This window comes from Oncorhynchus keta, chromosome 8, assembly GCF_023373465.1.
Source record: "Oncorhynchus keta strain PuntledgeMale-10-30-2019 chromosome 8, Oket_V2, whole genome shotgun sequence".
Lineage (NCBI taxonomy): Eukaryota > Metazoa > Chordata > Actinopteri > Salmoniformes > Salmonidae > Oncorhynchus > Oncorhynchus keta.
This window is the reverse complement of record NC_068428.1, coordinates 25,413,209-25,434,969: the sequence shown is the minus strand read 5'-3', so window position 1 is coordinate 25,434,969 and position 21,761 is coordinate 25,413,209. Positions and strand designations below refer to the sequence as shown.

General features: G+C 43.9%; 1 protein-coding gene across 8 annotated transcripts in view; it reads right to left on the bottom strand.

Annotated features, from left to right (window-relative positions):
• Positions 1 to 21,761, bottom strand: part of LOC118387048 (SAM and SH3 domain-containing protein 1-like) — a 342,773-nt gene that overhangs the window by 59,701 nt on the left and 261,311 nt on the right. For all 8 annotated transcript variants that reach the window (XM_052523873.1, XM_052523874.1, XM_035775159.2 and 5 more), the window contains exons 3-4: positions 11,922 to 11,972; positions 11,658 to 11,707 (exon numbers count right to left, since the gene is read on the bottom strand). In XM_052523873.1, coding sequence (XP_052379833.1) covers positions 11,658 to 11,707; positions 11,922 to 11,972 — 101 coding nt within the window. The remainder of the gene's footprint in view (positions 1 to 11,657; positions 11,708 to 11,921; positions 11,973 to 21,761) is intronic.

Sequence of the window (21,761 nt, the reverse complement as noted above, 5' to 3'; positions counted from 1 at the left end):
TTAATTCTGTGTGGTTACAGGGTTAAAACAGAAACAACTAACATGTTAACAGTTCAGGCATTAATTCCAAGAGGTTTGGTTAGGGCTATGGTTTGGGGAAGGCTTAAAAGAAAAAAAGAAAAAAAGGGTGGCAGGGTGGCATGCTCAGAGGAAGTCCGGGTAATGTTCTGTGGGCCATTGTCCCGATGGGAGAGGTGAGGATAGGACCATAGCAGGACAGGAATATGTTTGAAAAGAGGGGGAAAGAGTGTCTGTCTGTCCACAATAGCATGCAGTCAATGGGGAGGATAGAGGAGAGACAGGGCGGCACTATTTCTTCATAGAGGAAATGGCAAGCCAGGGGTCACAGACTATAAAGGGGGTAGAGGTGGGGGGAGAATGTGCCAGGGAATGAACCATGCCTCCCTTTCAACTTCGAAATAGGTGGTATGGCGAGATGCAAGGGCAGGGGGTGAGGGAGAAAGCTCTGGGGTGAAATGAGCTCTGATGAGGGAATCAGGGGTGAGCGGATGGGGTGAGGGTGAGTACAAGAAACGAGTGCAGAAAGAGAGCTACATTGCTACAGAAAAGGGGCCTCCCTCCTCCCTCATTCTTGATGGCATTCTAATAATCAGAGAATGAGTTCGCACCCTCCATCTGGTTCCTATCGGCCCCAGTCCCAGCTTCAAGTCCTACAGTACAACACTCCGACCAGAATATATAATAACTCTGGTATGTGGTTCCTCAGCTGCACGTGGGCATCACATGAACAGACCAACTCCAAAGGTGCAGGGATTTTATAATAGGAATGTATGTGGAGTGGGGACTCTGAACTGAACCTCACTCCCAGTCCCCATAGCCTTTCATCTGTTCAGCCTTTACTACTAAATCACACTCCTCCCAACACAAACAATGCTGCTATATGACTGGTCCCTGGGACAGGGAGACATTTATTTAAATTACAGTCTTCATGACTACGACTGTCAGTGATTAATAACACAGTGACCGTGACTGTCAGTGATTAACAACACAGTGACCGTGACTGTCATAGTGATTAACAACACAGTGACCGTGACTGTCATAGTGATTAACAACACAATGACCGTGACTGTCATAGTGATTAACAACACAATGACCGTGACTGTCATAGTGATTAACAACACAATGACCGTGACTGTCATAGTGATTAACAACACAATGACCGTGACTGTCATAGTGATTAACAACACAATGACCGTGACTGTCATAGTGATTAACAACACAATGACCGTGACTGTCATAGTGATTAACAACACAATGACCGTGACTGTCATAGTGATTAACAACACAATGACCGTGACTGTCATAGTGATTAACAACACAATGACCGTGACTGTCATAGTGATTAACAACACAATGACCGTGACTGTCATAGTGATTAACAACACAATGACCGTGACTGTCATAGTGATTAACAACACAATGACCGTGACTGTCATAGTGATTAACAACACAATGACCGTGACTGTCATAGTGATTAACAACACAATGACCGTGACTGTCATAGTGATTAACAACACAATGACCGTGACTGTCATAGTGATTAACAACACAATGACCGTGACTGTCATAGTGATTAACAACACAATGACCGTGACTGTCATAGTGATTAACAACACAATGACTGTGACTGTCATAGTGATTAACAACACAATGACTGTGACTGTCATAGTGATTAACAACACAATGACTGTGACTGTCATAGTGATTAACAACACAATGACTGTGACTGTCATAGTGATTAACAACACCATGACTGTGACTGTCATGGTGATTAACAACACAATGACTGTGACTGTCATGGTGATTAACAACCCAATGACTGTGACTGTCATAGTGATTAACAACCCAATGACTGACTGTCATAGTGATTAACAACACAATGACCGTGACTGTCATAGTGATTAACAACACAATGACCGTGACTGTCATAGTGATTAACAACACAATGACTGACTGTCATAGTGATTAACAACACAATGACTGACTGTCATAGTGATTAACAACACAATGACTGACTGTCATAGTGATTAACAACACAATGACCGTGACTGTCATAGTGATTAACAACACAATGACCGTAACTGTCATAGTGATTAACCTGTTAGTCCTATAGGGGCAGTATTTCATTTTTGGATAAAAAGACGTGCCCGTTTTAAGCGCAATATTTTGTCACGAAAAGATGCTCGACTATGCTTGGAATTGATAGTTTTGGAAAGAAGACACTCTGACGTTTCCAGAACTGCAAAGATTTTCACTGTGAGTGCCATAGAACAAAATCTACAGGCAAAACCAAGATGTTTGAGTGACCAGGAAATCAACAGGATTTCTGGAGGCACGTTTTCCATGATCGCCTTATATGGCTGTGAATGCGACAGGAATGAACGGACACTTCCTATCGTTTCCCCCAGGTGTCTGCAACATTGTGACGTATTTGTAGGCATATCATTGGAAGATTGACCATAAGAGCCTACAATTACCAAGTGTCCCGCACGGTGTCTGCGTGGAAATTGGTGCGCAAAAGTAAGGTACGAGTATTTTTCCATCCGAATCAGAGAAGAATGCACGCTTCCAGGGAAGGCATTTCAATGAAGAGATATATGACAAAACACCTTGAGGATTGATTCAAACAACGTTTTCCATGTTTCAGTCGATATTATGGAGTTAATTCGGAAAAAAGTTCGACGTTTAGGTGACTGAATTTTCGGTTAGTTTCGGTAGCCAAATGCATAGTAACAAAACGGAACGTTGTGTCCTACACAAGCATCTTTCAGGAAAAACTGGACATCTGCTATGTAACTGAGAGTCTCCTCATTGAAACATCTGAAGTTCTTCAAAGGTAAATTATTTTATTTGATCCCTTTGCTGGTTTTTGTGAATGTTGCGTGCTAAATGCTAACGCTAAATGCTAAGCTAGCTATCACCACTCTTACACAAATTATTGATTTTCTCTGGTTCTAAAGCATATTTTGAAAATCTGAGACGACAGGATTGTTAAGAAAAGGATAAGCTTGAGGGCAGGCATATTTATTTCATTTCATTTGCAATTTTCAGAAATCGCTAATGTTGCGTTATGGTAATGAGCTTGAGGCTGTAGTCACGATCCCGCATGCGGGATGGGGCGGCCTATTAACAACACAATGACCGTGACTGTCATAGTGATTAACAACACAATGACCATGACTGTCATAGTGATTAACAACACAATGACCGTGACTGTCATAGTGATTAACAACACAGTGACCGTGACTGTCATAGTGATTAACAACACAGTGACCGTGACTGTCATAGTGATTAACAACACAGTGACCGTGACTGTCATAGTGATTAACAACACAATGACCGTGACTGTCATAGTGATTAACAACACAATGACCGTGACTGTCATGGTGATTAACAACACAATGACCGTGACTGTCATAGTGATTAACAACACAGTGACCGTGACTGTCATAGTGATTAACAACACAATGACTGTGACTGTCATTGTGATTAACAACACCATGACTGTGACTGTCATGGTGATTAACAACACAATGACTGTGACTGTCATAGTGATTAACAACACAATGACCGTGACTGTCATAGTGATTAACAACACAATGACTGACTGTCATAGTGATTAACAACACAATGACTGACTGTCATAGTGATTAACAACACAATGACCGACTGTCATAGTGATTAACAACACAATGACTGTGACTGTCATAGTGATTAACAACACAATGACCGTGACTGTCATAGTGATTAACAACACAATGACCGTGACTGTCATAGTGATTAACAACACAATGACCGTGACTGTCATAGTGATTAACAACACAATGACCGTGACTGTCATAGTGATTAACAACACAATGACCGTGACTGTCATAGTGATTAACAACACAATGACCGTGACTGTCATTGTGATTACCAACACAGTGACTGTCATAGTGATTACCAACAGAGTGACTGTGACTGTCATTGTCACGGGCGTCGTAAGAAGCGGACCAAGGTGCAGCGTTGAAGAGCGTTCATTTTCTTTTATCGATATAAAATGTCACCAACAAGACAAAGGAACGACCATGAAGCTTAACAGGGCTATAGTGCCACTAACCAAAGTTAACTACCCACACTGAAAGGAGGGAAAAAGGGCTACCTAAGTATGATTCCCAATCAGAGACAATGATAGACAGCTGTCCCTGATTGAGAACCATACCCGGCCAAAACATAGAAATAAAGAAACATAGAAAACAAAACATAGAATGCCCACCCCACATCACACCCTGACCAAACCAACATAGAGACATAAAAAGGCTACACAGTGACTGTGATAGTGATTATCAATACAGGGACTGTCATATTGATTACCAACACAGTGACTGTGACTGTCATATTGATTACCAACACAGTGACTGTGACTGTCATAGTGATTATCAATACAGGGACTGTCATATTGATTACCAACACAGTGACTGTGACTGTCATATTGATTACCAACACAGTGACTGTGACTGTCAGTGATTAACAACACAGTGACCGACTGTCATATTGATTACCAACACAGTGACTGTGACTGTCATAGTGATTATCAATACAGGGACTGTCATATTGATTACCAACACAGTGACTGTGACAGTCATATTGATTACCAACACAGTGACTGTGACAGTCATATTGATTACCAACACAGTGACTGTGACAGTCATATTGATTACCGACACAGTGACTGTGACTGTCATATTGATTACCGACACAGTGACTGTGACTGTCAGTGATTAACGACACAGTGACTGTGACTGTCAGTGATTAACAACACAGTGACTGACTGTCATATCGATTACCAACACAGTGACTGTGACTGTCAAATTGATTACCAACACAGTGACTGTGACTGTCATAGTGATTATCAATACAGGGACTATGACAGTCATATTGATTACCAACACAGTGACTGTGACAGTCATATTGATTACCAACACAGTGACTGTGACTGTCATATTGATTACCAACACAGTGACTGTCATATTGATTACCAACACAGTGACTGTGACTGTCAAATTGATTACCAACACTGTGACTGTCAGTGATTAACAACACAGTGACTGTGACTGTCATATTGATTACCAACACTGTGACTGTCAGTGATTAACAACACAGTGACTGTGACTGTCATATTGATTACCAACGCAGTGACTGTGACTGTCATATTGATTACCAACACAGTGACTGTGACTGTCATATTGATTACAACACAGTGACTGTGACTGTCAAATTGATTACCAACACAGTGACTGTGACTGTCAGTGATTAACAACACAGTGGCCGACTGTCATATTGATTACCAACACAGTGACTGTGACTGTCATAGTGATTATCAATACAGGGACTGTCATATTGATTACCAACACAGTGACTGTGACAGTCATATTGATTACCAACACAGTGACTCTGACTGTCATATTGATTACAACACAGTGACTGTGACAGTCATATTGATTACCAACACAGTGACTGTGACTGTCATATTGATTACAACACAGTGACTGTGACAGTCATATTGATTACAAACACAGTGACTGTGACTGTCATAGTGATGATCAATACAGTGACTGTCATATTGATTACCAACACAGTGACTGTGACTGTCATAGTGGTTACCAACACAGTGACTGTGACTGTCATATTGATTAACAACACAGTGACTGTGACTGTCATAGTGATTATCAATACAGTGACTGTGACTGCCATAGTGATTACAACACAGTGACTGTGACTCTTAAATTGATTAACAACACAGTAACTGTGACTGTAATATTGATTAACAGCACAGGATGAGTGTTTGATGACTGGTTCATGAAGTCCTGGGAGGTGGCAGGTCCTAGTGAGTAAGAAATACGAGCGTTTGTATGCACACACACACATTCACATGCACGCACGGATGCGTACACCCACTGACACACCCAAGCAGGCACACACACACACACGCTTGCATGCACAGACAAGCTGGGCGGACAGGAACCGGTGAGGAGTACTCTGTAGTACGGGTTCTACATGGAACCCAAAAGGGTTCTACCTGGAACCAAAAAGGGTTCTACCTATGGGGACAGCCGAAAAACCCTTTAAGGTTCTAGATAGCACCTTTTGTTCTAATAGTGTAGTACCCCACCCATACCCCATCCTGTCCTCTTCTCTAGCATGTTGTAATCGGTCCATCTCCCCCTCTTCTCTACCCCTGTCTCCCCTCCCCTTCTCCAGCTGACACAATGGGAGGAAGGAAGCCTGGAGGGCTGTAGAATGGTGCCTGGGGAGAGGTCATAGGGAGGAAACAGAGAGCAGAGCTTGGCTGGCCTTCCGTCAGTCACAGAGGAACGTGACAGAGAGGAGGGAGTTAGACTTGAGTCACTCTGTGTTACTCAAATAATGGTGTGTGTGTGTTTGTGGTTGTCTGTCACCATAGGCACGGGGAAGTGACTGGGCCTAGACTGACTGTAATAAGGTGTCCTCTACTGTCCACTCTTATCCATAACTCCAGTGTAAGAGTCCAGTCAGTCATGTTGTCACAAGCAGCTATCTGGAGATGCTTATCCTTCACCCTCATAACATCATTAGCTCTGGACATGATGAAAGGATCAACATATGTAATGGGAATTATTTCATACATTTGTAACTGTATTTGATTTACTGTGGATATGGAATGATGTGTAATAAACATGATTGTATGTGCAGGAAGACCCAGACAGATGCAATCCCTTGGGGGAAGGACATTTACCACTTCATGTTCATCATCTCTAGCACCACCCAAACATTATTAACATACAGCATGTATGTATGCATGTATGTATATTTTGTAGTAAAAGAGATAGAGAAAGATAAGTGTTTCCAATGACATTATCAACCAATTAGTAGACAATTAGTAGGCAATGCCTTCTCGTAATTGGTCAAAATCACACAATGCACACCGATGATGTCAATGGAAACACTTACCTTCCTCTCTTTTTTTATTACAAAACCATCTTAATGTACTGTATGTTGATGTGGGGGTGGTGCTGGAGAAAAATGGTGAAGTTTCCCTTTAAGTACCATGTTTAATTAAGTAGTTACTCTACACTGAGCGTACAAAACATTAGGAACACCGGCTCTTTCCATGATAGACTGACCAGGTGAATCCCTGTGAAAGCTATAATCCCTTATTAATGTTAAATTCACTTCAATCAGTGTAGATTAAGGGGAGGAGACAGGCTAAAAAAAATTTAAGTTGAGACAAGGATTGTGTATGTGTGCCATTCAGAGGGTGCACCGGTTTGAGAGAAAAACATACCGTTACATAAAACTATACTGAACATATTCACATGACCAAATAATTTATTAAAACACACTGTTTTACAATTAATGTCTACAGTAGCCTCAACAGCACTCTGTAGGGTAGCACCATGGTGTAGCCGGAAGACAGCTAGTTTACACCCTCTCCTGGGTACCCTCTGGGTACATTGACTTTAATACAAAACCTAGGAGGCTTATGGTTCCCACCCGCTTCCATAGACTTACACAGTAATTATGACAACTTCCGGTGGATGTCCTCCAACCTATCAGAGCTCTTGCAGCATGAACTGATATGTTATCCACCCAATCAAAGGATCAAGGAATGAATCTAGTATTGAAAGCATAAGCTCAAGCTAGCTAGCACTGCAGTGCATAAAATGTAATAGTTTAAAAATGAAGAAGCGAGAGAGAGAGAGACAGATAGATATATTTAGCTGTAATCGTTTCACTTAGCTAGTGAATACATCTAGCTAGTTTAGCCTACCCAAATACCCAGCTCAAACAGAGAGGGGTGCTATGTTAGCTAGCTGGCTATGGCTATCCAACACAGGAACTCTTCCAAATCAAGGTAAGCTTTTGGTTTTATACATTTATGGACAGTTGCTTGCTGACTGTACAATGTACTGCATGATTGTAGCGGGTTTACTAACACGTTAGTTCTAGTAGCTATGTTGACTATAACATTACTAACGTTGTTAGCTAATCTGGTGACAACGATGTAGCCTGTGTGTAGTGGTTAGCAGTTATAATATGAAGGTTTGGCTTGGAAAGGTTTTTCTGCCTGGTCTGTCTAGTGGTTGGAGCATTGGGCCAGTAACTGAAAGGTTGCCAGATCAAATCCCTGAGCTGACAAGGTAAACATCTGTCGTTCTTCCCCTGAACAAGGAAGTTAACCCACTGTTCCCTGGTAATCTGTTATTGTAAATTAGAATTTGTTCTTAACTGACTTGCCTAGTTAAATAAAGGTAAAAAACATAGATGATGTGTTGTGTACTGAAATCCACAAGCAAAGGGAAAAGGTGAGAGAGTGCAGATGTGAGAAGGAATTATACGACGAGCCACCTTTTGTAACAATTACAACTGCAAGTCTATTGGGGTATGTCTCTATAAGCTTGGCACATTTAGCCACTGGGATTTTTGACCATTCTTCAAGGCAAAACTGCTCCAGCTCCTTCAAGTTGGATGGGTTCCGCTGGTGTACAGCAATCTAAGTCATACCACAGATTCTCAATTGGATTGAGGTCTGGGCTTTGACTAGGCCATTCCAAGACATTTAAATGTTTGCCCTTAAATCACTCGAGTGTTGCTTTAGCAGTATGCTTAGGGTCATTGTCCTGCTGGAAGGTGAACCTCCCTCCCAGTCTAAAATCTCTGGAAGACTGAAACAGGTTTCCTTCAAGAATTTCCCTGTATTTAGCGCCATCCATCATTACTTCAATTCTGACCAGTTTCCCAGTCTCTGACAATGAAAAACATTGTGTTATGAGGGTGATGAGAGGTGTTGGGTTTGCGCCAGACATTTTAGTCTCATCTGATCAGAGTACTTTCTTCCATATGTTTGGGGAGTCTCCCACATGCCATTTGGCGAACACCAAATGTGTTTGCTTATTTTTTCTTTAAGCAATGGCTTTTTTTTCTGGCCACTCTTCCGTAAAGCCCAGCTCTGTGGAGTGTACGGCTTAAAGTGGTCCTATGGACAGATACATCAATCTCTGCTGTGGATCTTTGCAGCTCCTTCAGCGTTATCTTTGGTCTCTTTGTTGCCTCTCTGATTAATGCCCTCCTTGCCTGGTCTGGGAGTTTGGTGGGTGGTTCTCTCTTGCCATTTTTTAATAATGGATTTAATGGTGCTCCGTGGGATTTTCAAAGTTTCTGATATGTTTTTATAACTCAACCCTGATCTGAACTTCTCCACAGCGTTGTCCCTGACCTGCTTGGCGGTGTCCCTTGCTTAGTGGTGTTGCAGACTCTCAGAACAGGTGTATATATACTGAGATCATGTGATAGATCACGTGACACTTAGATTGCACACAGGTGGACTTTATTTAACTAATTATGTGACTTCTGAAAGTAATTAGTTGCACCAGATCTTATTTAGGGGCTTCATAGCAAAGGGGTATGCATATGCAGGCACCAATTTTTTGTTTTACATTTTTTATTTGGATTATTTTGTGTATGTCCATTACATGAAATCCAAATAAAAATCCATTCAAATTACAGGTTGTAATGCAACAAAATAGGAAAAAACGTCAAGGGGGATGAATACTTTTGCAAGGCACTGTACACACACACACACACACACACACACACACACACACACACACACACACACACACACACACACACACACACACACACACACACACACACACACACACACACACACACAGGAGCTCTGTGGGCTAGCTATGTGTCTTTTTTCCTCGTCAGCACTCTCCCCACAGAGCTGGTGTAGTGTAGTGAGCCACGAGCTGTTGACATTATCACTGAGGGAGACAGATATATAATAGACACATCACATGACACAGGAGCTACTGTATATCATTATTAGGTCATCTTTTCTCCTAGAGAACTGCTACGTCCTCTCTCTCCTGTCTCTCCATTGACTTTCTCTGGGCTCTAGCGATTCACCGCACCGTTGGCTCCTTGTAAGGACTCCCATTGTTAGAGTGGTCCTGCTGTGAGCTTGAGAGGGATGATCGGTGTCTGTGTGTCTCTGTGTGTGTGTGTGTGTCTCTCTCTCTCTGTGTGTGCGTGCGCACGTGTGTGTGTGTGTGTGTGTGTGTGTGTGTGTATGCGTGTGTGTGTGCATGCATGTGTGTAGTACTGTTGCCAGTGGACTGAGCGCTACCTACTATCTTTCAGGCCCTGTCCCTGACTGCTTCATTACCCTCGTAGAGGTCATTTTAAATTCACTTCACCAATTTGGATTATTTTGTGTATGTCCATTACATGAAATCCAAATAAAAATCCATTCAAATTACAGGTTGTAATGCAACAAAATAGGAAAAATGCCATGGGTAATGAATACTTTTGCAAGGCACTGTATATGGCTGCTATGTTTGCGTGTGATCAGGGGTGTATTCATTCTGCCAATTCTGTTCAAAAACATTTCTTAAGTGGAATTAAACAGGGATACTTGAATTTGTCCAATACAAACTCTCGTTTGCAGATGTTGGACTAATGACTACACCCTAGATCAGCTAGATGCAGGCAAGTGTACAAGGTGGTACTGAATGTGTCACTGTCTGTCACCTTGATTACAACAACAAAAAATCTCGAATTGTGCACCTATGTTGTAAACTTTAATTCATAGGCTAGGTTATAGCAACCCCATGATGAGTATAGGGAACATTTGAGTATCATGTAGTAGCCTAAACCTATCGATGTTACAATGAGATGGGTGAACGGAATATGAATGACAGTCATCCAATATTCTGTAATAGAAATAAGGCCATGGCCATGAAAAGATTATCGTCCTCCCTCATCTTAAACATCACTGACCGTCACTGCAGTGTATAATTAATGATGTGTTGTGACTAAGTACTGATGTTGTTACCTTTGACCTATTTAACTGCCAGTATCAAATGTCTGCCAGTGTTGAATGTTTTGGTTAAAGTTTGACGCCAGACTGGATTCGAGGACACATTGATAATGTATCTATGACAGAGTAATTCTGTAGCAGCTGATGTTGAGACTTTCTACAAGCCTCTCAGGCTGGAGTCTCAGGGTGGAAGGTAGCATAGCAGTTAGTGTTGGGTCAGTAACCAAAAGGTCTTCAAATCCCGAGCCAACAAGGTGAAAAATCTGTTGATGTGCCCTTGAGCAAGGCATTTAACCCTAATTGCTCCAGGGTTGCCGTTGATAATGGCAGACCCTGGCCGTGTCCCCACTCTTCAAGGGTGTCTCAGGGATATGCAAAAAACACACTTACAATTCACGCATGCATATTAATATATACTTGTACATGTGTGAAATAGGACAAATGGAAACACCCTCCAAATGATTATTACTATTTACAAAACATACGGTGCTGTGTGATTAATATATTCTCAGAGAAGACCCGTTAGACATTTTCTATGCTTCTGTTCTGGAGGTATCTCCCTGAATTCTTATATTAAACTCGATTGATGTTATCAAACACTGCTCTCCTTTTGGTTTACCTGGAAATTCCCATTACAACATGATTCGTGACCAACATATGTGTGTGTGTGCGTGTGTATGAGTGCGTGTGTGTCTATATGTGCGTGTGTTGATGATATAACCCAGATTCACTGCACTGCACATTCGTCACACATCTAGAGAGAAGTGGGGTTGAACTATAGTCTTACTTTCTCTCTGTCTCTGGAGTGGACACCTCACTGCTGAAACCAAGGGACTCCTGTGGACAGAAGAGGTACTGCGTTTAGCCTGATATTCAGACATGTAACATCGGTATAGCATTCAGGTTGTGTTACTCAACGTCTAATAGCTCAAATAACATTGATGTAAAAATGTATGTACAAAGTAATGTAACTCTGATGCTGATGTAACGATATGTAAATGTCACCAAGTATAAATGTTGTGTGACCAATGCAAGGGGAGTTTTGGCTTACCTGAATCTCAGATCGAAGCTGCAGAGAAGTGGGGCTTGTGTCAACTTTCTCCTGTGAGAGAGGAAGAGAAATAAAGAGAGGGAAAGAGAGAGAGAGAGATCGGAGTTAGAGCAAGGTTATCATTATTGGCCAGTGAAGGGAGGGGCGGTGTGAAGTATGAGTTGCTCAGGTAGAGAAAAGAGAATGACGTATCATATCAAGGAGGGTGTATCAACAATCACATACATTGACATTGACTGTGACATTGAACATAGGAACAAATATAACAGTGAGAAGAAAGGAGGAGAGAACAGAGCAGTGTTTGCATTTCTATTTATTAGGCAGCAGCTACTCTTCCTGGGTCCAAACTGATTAAGGCACTTACATTACACATAACACAAAAGATAAAACAGTACATCATATAACATTATTACACAACTACATATTTACAATACAACATGTATAATACCACCATACAATGTTATTTCAATGTACGTGTGTGTGGAGTGCTAGCGTTTGTGTGTGTATGCGTGTGTTTGAACCTGTGTGTGTGGCTTTTTAAAATCTGATTCTACTGCTTGCATCAGTTACCTGATGTGGAATAGAGTTCCATGTAGTCATGCCTCTATGTAGTACTGTGCACCTCCTATAGTCTGTTCTGGACTTAGGGACTGTGAAGAGACCTCTGGTGGCATGTCTTGTGGGGTATGCATGGTTGTCTGAGCTGTGTGCTAGTAGTTTAAACAGACAGCTCAGTACATTCAGCATGTCAACACTTCTTACAAAAACAAGTAGTGATGAAGTCAATCTCTCCTCCAATTTGAGCCATGAGAGATTGACTTCATATGATTAATATTAGCTCTCTGTGTACAGTTAAGGGCCAGTTGTGCAGCCCTGTTCTGAGCCAATTGTAATTTTCCTAAGTCCTTCCTTGTGGCACCTGACCACACGACTGAACAGCAGTCCAGGTGCGACAAAATGAGGGCCTGTAGGACCTGCCTTGTTAATAGTGTTATTAAGGAGGGAGAGCATCGCTTTATTATGGACAGACTTTTCCCCATCTTAGCTACTGTTGTATCAACATGTTTTGACCATGACAGTTTTACAATCCAGGGATACTCCAAGCAGTTTAGTCACCTCAACTTGCTCAATTTCCACATTATTCATTACAAGATTTAGTTGAGGTTTATGGTTTAGTGAATGATTTGTCCCAAATATAATGCTTTTAGTTTTTGAAATATTTAAGACTAACTTATTCCTTGCCACCCAATCTGAAACTAACTGCAGCCATTTGTTAAGTGTTGCAGTCATTTCAGTCACTGTAGTAGCTGACGTGTGTAGTGTTGAGTTATTCGCATACATAGACACACAGGCTTTACTCAAAGCCACTGTCATTAGTAAAGATTGAAAAAAGTAAGACAGCTGCCCTAGGGAATTCCTGATTCTACCTGGATTATGTTGGAGAGGCTTCCATTAAAGAACACCCTCTGTGTTCTGTTAGACAGGAAACTCTTTATCCACAATATATCACGGGGTGTAAAGCCATAACACATACGTTTTTCAAGCAGCAGATTATGCTCAAAAATGTCAAAAGCCGCACTGAAGTCTAACAAGACAGCGTCAATCTTTTTGTCATCAATTTCTCTCAGCCAATCATCAGTCATTTGTGTAAGTGTTGTGCTTGTTGAATGTCCTTCCCTATAAGTGTGCTGAAAGTCTGATGTCAATTAGTTTACTGTGAAATAGCATCGTATCTGGTCAAACACTATTTTTTCAAAAGGTTTGCTACGGGTTGGTAACATGCTGATTGGTTGGCTATTTGAGCCAGTAAAGGGGGCTTTACTATTCTAAGGTAGCGGAATGACTTTTGCTTCCCTCCAGACCTGAGGGCGCATAATTCCTAGTAGGCTTAAATTGAAGATATGGCAAATAGGAGTGGCAATATCGTCTGCTATTTTCCTCAGTAATTTTCCATCCAAGTCGTCAGACCCCGGTGGCTTGTCATTGTTGATAGACACAAGCATCTTTTCACCTCTTCCAAACACACTCTACAGAATAAAAAATTACAAGGCTTGTCTTTCATAATTTGACCAGATATACTTGGATGTGTAGTGTTAGCGATTGTTACTGGCATGTCATGCCTAAGTTTGCTAATCTTGCCAATGAAAAAATCATTAAAGTAGTTGGCAATATCAGTGGGTTTTATGACGAATGAGACATCTGATTCAATGACTGATGAAGATGAGTTTGTCTTTTTGCCCAAAATCTCATTTGAAGTGTTCCACAGCTTTTTACTATCATTCTTTATATAATTTATCTTTGTTTCATAGTGTAGTTTCTTCTTCTTTTTATACAGTTTAGTCACATGATTTCTAAATTTTCCATATGTTTGCCAATCGGTTGTGCTGTTCTACTTATTTCCATACATTTTGCCTCATCCCTCTCAACCATACACTTTTTCAATTCCACATCAATCCAAGGGGATTTAACAGTTTTTACAGTCATTTTCTTAATGCTTATTAGTAACTGGAATACGCAATTTCAGAAATGTACATCATCAACATAAGAATCACTACAAAACGTATTGTATGACCTCTTATACACTATATTAGGCCCAGCCTTTGGAACTTTGGTTTTCATAGATATGGCTACTAAATCCTGATCACTACATGCGATGGATTTGGATTCTGCTTTCAAACTAATTTCTGCAGCATTAGTCAAGTTGTGATCAACACATGTTGTTGATTTCATTCCTGTGCTGTTTGTAAATACCCTGGTAGGTTGATTGATAACCTGAACCAGGTTGCAGGCAGTGGTTACAGTATGAAGCTTTTCATTGAGTGGGCAGCCTGATGAAAGCCAGTCAATATTTCAATCACCCAGAAAGTGTACCTCTCTGTTGATATAACATACATCATCAAGCCTTTCACACATATTATCCAGATACTGACTGTTAGCACTTGGTGGTCTATAGCAGCTTCCCACCAGAATGAGTCTACATGTACACGCGTGTGGCGGTATACATGTACAAGTCTAGTCATTCACATGCTATTACTGGCAGCTGAAAACAAAGACCAAACCATAAACCTGCCAGACCTGTTTTAACTGAGTCAAGAGACTTAGTTCAGTGATAAGAGAGTTCAGTGAGGTGCTACAGGAATCTTACCTATCCAAATAAACAATAGACAACTTGAATAACTGACCTGACTGTAGAAACACCAGAATGACAACATATAACATATAGCACCCTAACTCCACCCTCGTATGATACGTAAATCCCTCAGGGACCACCTCATGTTTATGAACACTCTTGAAGTGCTTTGATTACGTATTCAGAGGCATATGCAAGAATGATTATGGGTCAATGGCCCATCCAAACTACAGTGAAAACAGTGGAAAAACCCTGACAGATCTGTGTCACAGTCACCTCTTTGGACCCATAACATGTGGTGAGCTGCCTGGTGTGTGTGTGTGTGTGTGTGTGTGTGTGTGTGTGTGTGTGTGTGTGTGTGTGTGTGTGTGTGTGTGTGTGTGTGTGTGTGTGTGTGTGTGTGTGTGCAATTCTCTTTCAGAGAGGTAGAGTGAAGTAGCATATGGCTAAAGCAGCTGTTCTTGTTGTTATGGCCGATCCAGAGAGCGAGAGCGAGAGCGAGATCACTCTGCAGGACGGGGTTTATACTGTTAGCCTATACACAAACAGTACAACCAAGACATCAGGAACTGACTGCACTTGACATTTTTTCTTAAATAGAGCACTGTTGTGCCTCCCAAGTGGTGCAGTGGTCTAAGGCACTAGAGATCCTAGTTTGAGTCCAGGCTTTGTCGCAGCCGGCAGAGACCGGGAGACCCATGGGCCACGCATAATTGGCCCAGCCTCGCCCGGGTTAGGGGAGGGCTTGGTCAGCAGGGATCTTGTCCCATCGCACACTAGCGACTCCTGTGGCAGGCTGGGCACAATGCACACCGACACGGTCGCCAGGTGTATGGTGTTTCCTCCGTCACATTGGTGAGGCTGACTTCCGGGTTAAGCAGGCAGTGTGGCTTGGCTGGGTTGTGTTTCGGAGGACGCATGGCTCTTGTCCTTTACCTCTCCCGAGTCCGTATGGGAGGTGCAGCGATGGGACAAGACTGTAACTGCCAATTGGATATCACAAAATTGGGGAGAAAAAAGGCTCAAATTGAACTCTTTTAAACTAGGTCATTTTCCATTTGTGGTTTCTACGAAGGTAATTTTCCTGCTTATTACAGAGTCGGTGTACTGCGCTTTTCTTAATGGACTCCCCTGGAAAAATAAAATGGGGAAAAAATAAATAATAATAATCCTCTTAAGAGAAACCCTCATACACAAGGAAGGAGAGAAAGAGCAAGAGAGAGAGCCCTCGTCCACCAGGTTCCTGTTCTGATTCTTTGTATCACTTTACTTTGGTCAGGTGGACTTCCTTATTTTTTATTATTAGACATTTTTTGTTGTTGTACTTTTACCCCTTTTTCTCCACAATTTCGTGATATCTGTCACGGATCCCCCCTGAACTGCTGCTCATTCTTTTCACCAGTTCCGGAGGTCGACGTCACCGGCCATCTAGGCTTCACTGAACTGGATTCATTATCATCAACCCCGGACTGTCTTGTCTGATTACGCACACCTGGCTCCCAGGTGAGACTGGGGGAAGAAAGGACTCCCGTATAGTTGAGGATGGTACCAGACGTAACAGGAGGGAGTTCAGTTTTTGATCCCCACAGGATACAGCAAGACCCGGAGCCCAGAAGACGGTATACCGGAGAGGGTCTCTTGGGGGATACAGTAAGACCCGGAGCCCAGAAGACGGTATCCCAGAGAGGGTCTCTTGGGGGATACAGTAAGACCCGGAGCCCAGAAGACGGTATCCCAGAGAGGGTCTCTTGGGGGATACAGTAAGACCCGGAGCCCAGAAGACGGTATCCCAGAGAGGGTCTCTTGGGGGATACAGTAAGACCCGGAGCCCAGAAGACGGTATCCCAGAGAGGGTCTCTTGGGGGATACAGTAAGACCCGGAGCCCAGAAGACGGTATCCCAGAGAGGGTCTCTTGGGGGATACAGCAAGACCCGGAGCCCAGAAGACGGTATCCCAGAGAGGGTCTCTTGGGGGATACAGTAAGACCCGGAGCCCAGAAGACGGTATCCCAGAGAGGGTCTCTTGGGGGATACAGCAAGACCCGGAGCCCAGAAGACGGTATCCCAGAGAGGGTCTCTTGGGGGATATAGTAAGACCCGGAGCCCAGAAGACGGTATCCCGGAGAGGGTCTCTTGGGGGATACAGTAAGACCCGGAGCCCAGAAGACGGTATCCCAGAGAGGGTCTCTTGGGGGATACAGTAAGACCCGGAGCCCAGAAGACGGTATCCCAGAGAGGGTCTCTTGGGGGATACAGTAAGACCCGGAGCCCAGAAGACGGTATCCCAGAGAGGGTCTCTTGGGGGATACAGTAAGACCCGGAGCCCAGAAGACGGTATCCCGGAGAGGGTCTCATGGGGGAGAACTTTTCCTTTGGACTATTATTTTAATAAACACCTTTGAACCTGAGCTAATCCTACTCTGTCCGTGTCTGATCTGTGTAAACGTTTTGAAACAAACCCCTGGTCTGCCACAACTTGTTTGTTTAGGCTGTATTAAAAACCCGTATTTTTTATTCCTGCAACTGTCTCCAAATCCTTTATACCAGTGTGACAATATCTAATTGGTATTTACAGTCTTGTCCCATCGCTGCAACTCCCGTACGGATTTGGGAGAGGCGAAGGTTGAGAGCCATGCGTCCTTCGAAATACGACCCTGCCAAGCCACACTACTTCTTGACACACCGCTCATTTAACCCAGAAGCCAGCCGCACCAATGTGTCGGAGGAATCACCGTACAACTGGCTACCAAAGTCAGCTTGCAGGCGCCCGGCCCGCCACAAGGAGTCGCTAGAGCACGATGGGACAAGGAAAACCCGACTAACCAAATCATCCCCTGACCCGGACAACACTGGGCCAATTGTGCACCGCCTCATGAGTTTCCCGCTCCCAGCTGGCTGCAACACAGCCTGGGATCGAACCAAGGCTGTAGTGACACCTCAAGCACTGCGATGTAGTCCCTTAGGCCGCTGTGCCACTCAGGAGACAGGAGGACTTCCTTGATGGAACTTCTGGTGGTGGTCTGATAATTTCGGTTCCATCTTTTAGGCTCTTCTTTCAAATTCCCAGATGGCTTTTCCTGAAGGTAAAACAATCAGAATTAGCTGTTAGCGTTGGGATGCTAGTCGACAATTTGCGCCCAATGATTGAGCTGATGACTCAATCCCTCTCCTCTCCATATGACTCTAATAGGGCTTGACACTGGAGTTCTCCCTTCAATGTCGTGCTGAGCCGTGATTACTCTTACTGGGTGCGTATTGCACGCGTATTTGTTTTAGTTTTTTGTGAATACCAGAAGGTTTAGTGTTTCATGTAATGACTAAAGGACAGACGATCGACAGTGAGTAGTGAGTACTGCGCTGTGGAATATGTGAAATGTGAAATGTACAGTGGCAGCCAATCAGAGGTTCAATCAAGCTCAGGGCGGATTTGTCCTTTCCGTCAATGAGAGATAGCTAGATAACGAGAGGACAGGAAGTAAGACTCACACTTCCTCCAGGGAGGAGGATACAGACATTTACATTTACATTTAAGTCATTTAGCAGACGCTCTTATCCAGAGCGACTTACAAATTGGTGCATTCACCTTATGACATCCAGTGGAACAGCCACTTTACAATAGTGCATCTAAATCTTTTAGGGGGGGTGAGAAGGATTACTTATCCTATCCTAGGTATTCCTTAAAGAGGTGGGGTTTCAGGTGTCTCCGGAAGGTGGTGATTGACTCCGCTGTCCTGGCGTCGTGAGGAGTTTGTTCCACCATTGGGGGCCAGAGCAGCGAACAGTTTTGACTGGGCTGAGCGGGAACTGTACTTCCTCAGTGGTAGGGAGGCGAGCAGGCCAGAGGTGGATGAACGCAGTGCCCTTGTTTGGGTGTAGGGCCTGATCAGAGCCTGGAGGTACTGAGGTGCCGTTCCCCTCACAGCTCCGTAGGCAAGCACCATGGTCTTGTAGCGGCTGCGAGCTTCAACTGGAAGCCAGTGGAGAGAGCGGAGGAGCGGGGTGACGTGAGAGAACTTGGGAAGGTTGAACACCAGACGGGCTGCGGCGTTCTGGATGAGTTGTAGGGGTTTAATGGCACAGGCAGGGAGCCCAGCCAACAGCGAGTTGCAGTAATCCAGACGGGAGATGACAAGTGCCTGGATTAGGACCTGCGCCGCTTCCTGTGTGAGGCAGGGTCGTACTCTGCGGATGTTGTAGAGCATGAACCTACAGGAACGGGCCACCGCCTTGATGTTAGTTGAGAACGACAGGGTGTTGTCCAGGATCACGCCAAGGTTCTTAGCGCTCTGGGAGGAGGACACAGTGGAGTTGTCAACCGTGATGGCGAGATCATGGAACGGGCAGTCCTTCCCCGGGAGGAAGAGCAGCTCCGTCTTGCCGAGGTTCAGCTTGAGGTGGTGATCCGTCATCCACACTGATATGTCTGCCAGACATGCAGAGATGCGATTCGCCACCTGGTCATCAGAAAATAAAGAAATAAAGGAGGATTCTGCCTTGCACTAAACCTCTTCCTGATCAGTCATAACACCACACCCATATGAACAGGACAGGGGCTGAGGGAAACTGTTCCTAGATCAGCACATTATCATTTCCCAGATGTCTTCATAGAGGATATGACATCGGGAGAACTGACTGTGTTTCCTTTTCCTCTACTGAATGGAGAGATGATAGGTCCTTTTCCTTTAATTTTCCCAAAGACATATAACGTGTGTGTGTGTGTGTGTGTGTGTGTTAAAGAGAGTTACTCAGAGGTGATGTAAACCCTTCTAGCCTAAGGGAAGTGTAAGTACAGCTGAAGTGCTATGAAAGCAAATAGCTTAGCCTATGGACCCTACACTTAGTGTATATCACTATGGTTATCTCAACAGGGGCCAGCCAGCCAGGCTTTCTTCTAGCACACAGTTTCCCTGCATGACCCTTAGTCTGCCTTCCTGTCTGTCCTCTAGCCTGCTTGTCTTTCCCATCTGAGATTGATTATGGCACCATTGACCAGATAATAACTGGACATGGCTGAGCCGTAATCAACACTACTTGTAGCACCAGAACAGAGGTTACTGTCATGACACTCAGAACCAGAACATACTCTATGACTGTGAGCTGCCCTGTTTGTCTGCAGAGCTGTCCATCCCTCCTCTCCTCGGGTCTGCTACTGCAGCTCTACAGCGTCTCTGTCTGTCTCTCTGTCTGACTGTCTGTCTGCCTGTTTGTCCCGAAGCCTGTCTGCCCCCTAGGCTGCCTGTCCCCTAGCCTGTCTATCGCTCAGTCTGGTAGAGTGCTCAGGAAACCCGTGGTATGGTAGTGGTCCGGAAGTTTCTCCATCTGTAAATCAATACGTTTGGAAGAGCTGTTGAACAGAATGTCCATCCAAGGGAATAAAGGGATTCCCATAAGTCAGGGAGCGCCAAGCCAAGGACATAAAACTCTATTTACACTGAGTTAGAGGGACCTGTAATTATTTTGTTCCTGTGGCACTACACAGTCTTATACATACAGCGACTGAGCTGTTTGAGACAAGTGGTTTTGAATAGAGAGGAACATATCTGTGAGGCTGGACCAACGTCTATCCCATTTGCAAGCAAAACCCAGTATGTAGTTAGACACAGGTACAGACATACTTGATTTGAAGATTTTTTGCAATCTGATTGTCTACGTTGCCCACTCCACTGTGAAGGAGATGTTTGGTGATATGCTTGTTGTCTATGATGCTCACGATATTGTGAAGGAGGTGTCTGGTGATATGCCTGTTGTCTATGATGCCCACTCCACTGTGAAGGAGGTGTCTGGTGATATGCCTGTTGTCTATGATGTCCACTTCACTGTGATGGAGGTGTCTGGTGATATGCCTGTTGTCTATGATGCCCACTCCACTGTGAAGGAGGTGTCTGGTGATATGCCTGTTGTCTATGATGCCCACTCCACTGTGAAGGAGGTGTCTGGTGATATGCCTGTTGTCTATGATGCCCACTCCACTGTGAAGGAGGTGTCTGGTGATATGCCTGTTGTCTATGATGCCCACTCCACTGTGAAGGAGGTGTCTGGTGATATGCCTGTTGTCTATGATGCCCACTCCACTGTGAAGGAGGTGTCTGGTGAGATGCCTGTGGTCTATGATGTCCACTCCACTGTGATGGAGGTGTCTGGTGAGATGCCTGTTGTCTATGATGTCCACTCCACTGTGAAGGAGGTGTCTGGTGATATGCCTGTTGTCTATGATGCCCACTCCACTGTGATGGAGGTGTCTGGTGAGATGCCTGTTGTCTATGATGTCCACTCCACTGTGAAGGAGGTGTCTGGTGATATGCCTGTTGTCTATGATGTCCACTCCACTGTGAAGGAGGTGTCTGGTGATATGCCTGTTGTCTATGATGCCCACTCCACTGTGATGGAGGTGTCTGGTGAGATGCCTGTTGTCTATGATGCCCACTCCACTGTGAAGGAGATGTCTGGTGATATGCCTGTTGTCTATGATGCCCACTCCACTGTGAAGGAGGTGTCTGGTGATATGCCTGTTGTCTAAGATGCCCACTTCACTGTGAAGGAGGTGTCTGGTGATGTGCCTGTTGTCTACGTTTCCCACTTCACTGTGAAGGAGGTGTCTGGTGATGTGCCTGTTGTCTATGATGCCCACTCCACTGTGAAGGAGGTGTCTGGTGATATGCCTGTTGTCTATGATGTCCACTCCACTGTGAAGGAGGTGTCTGGTGATATGC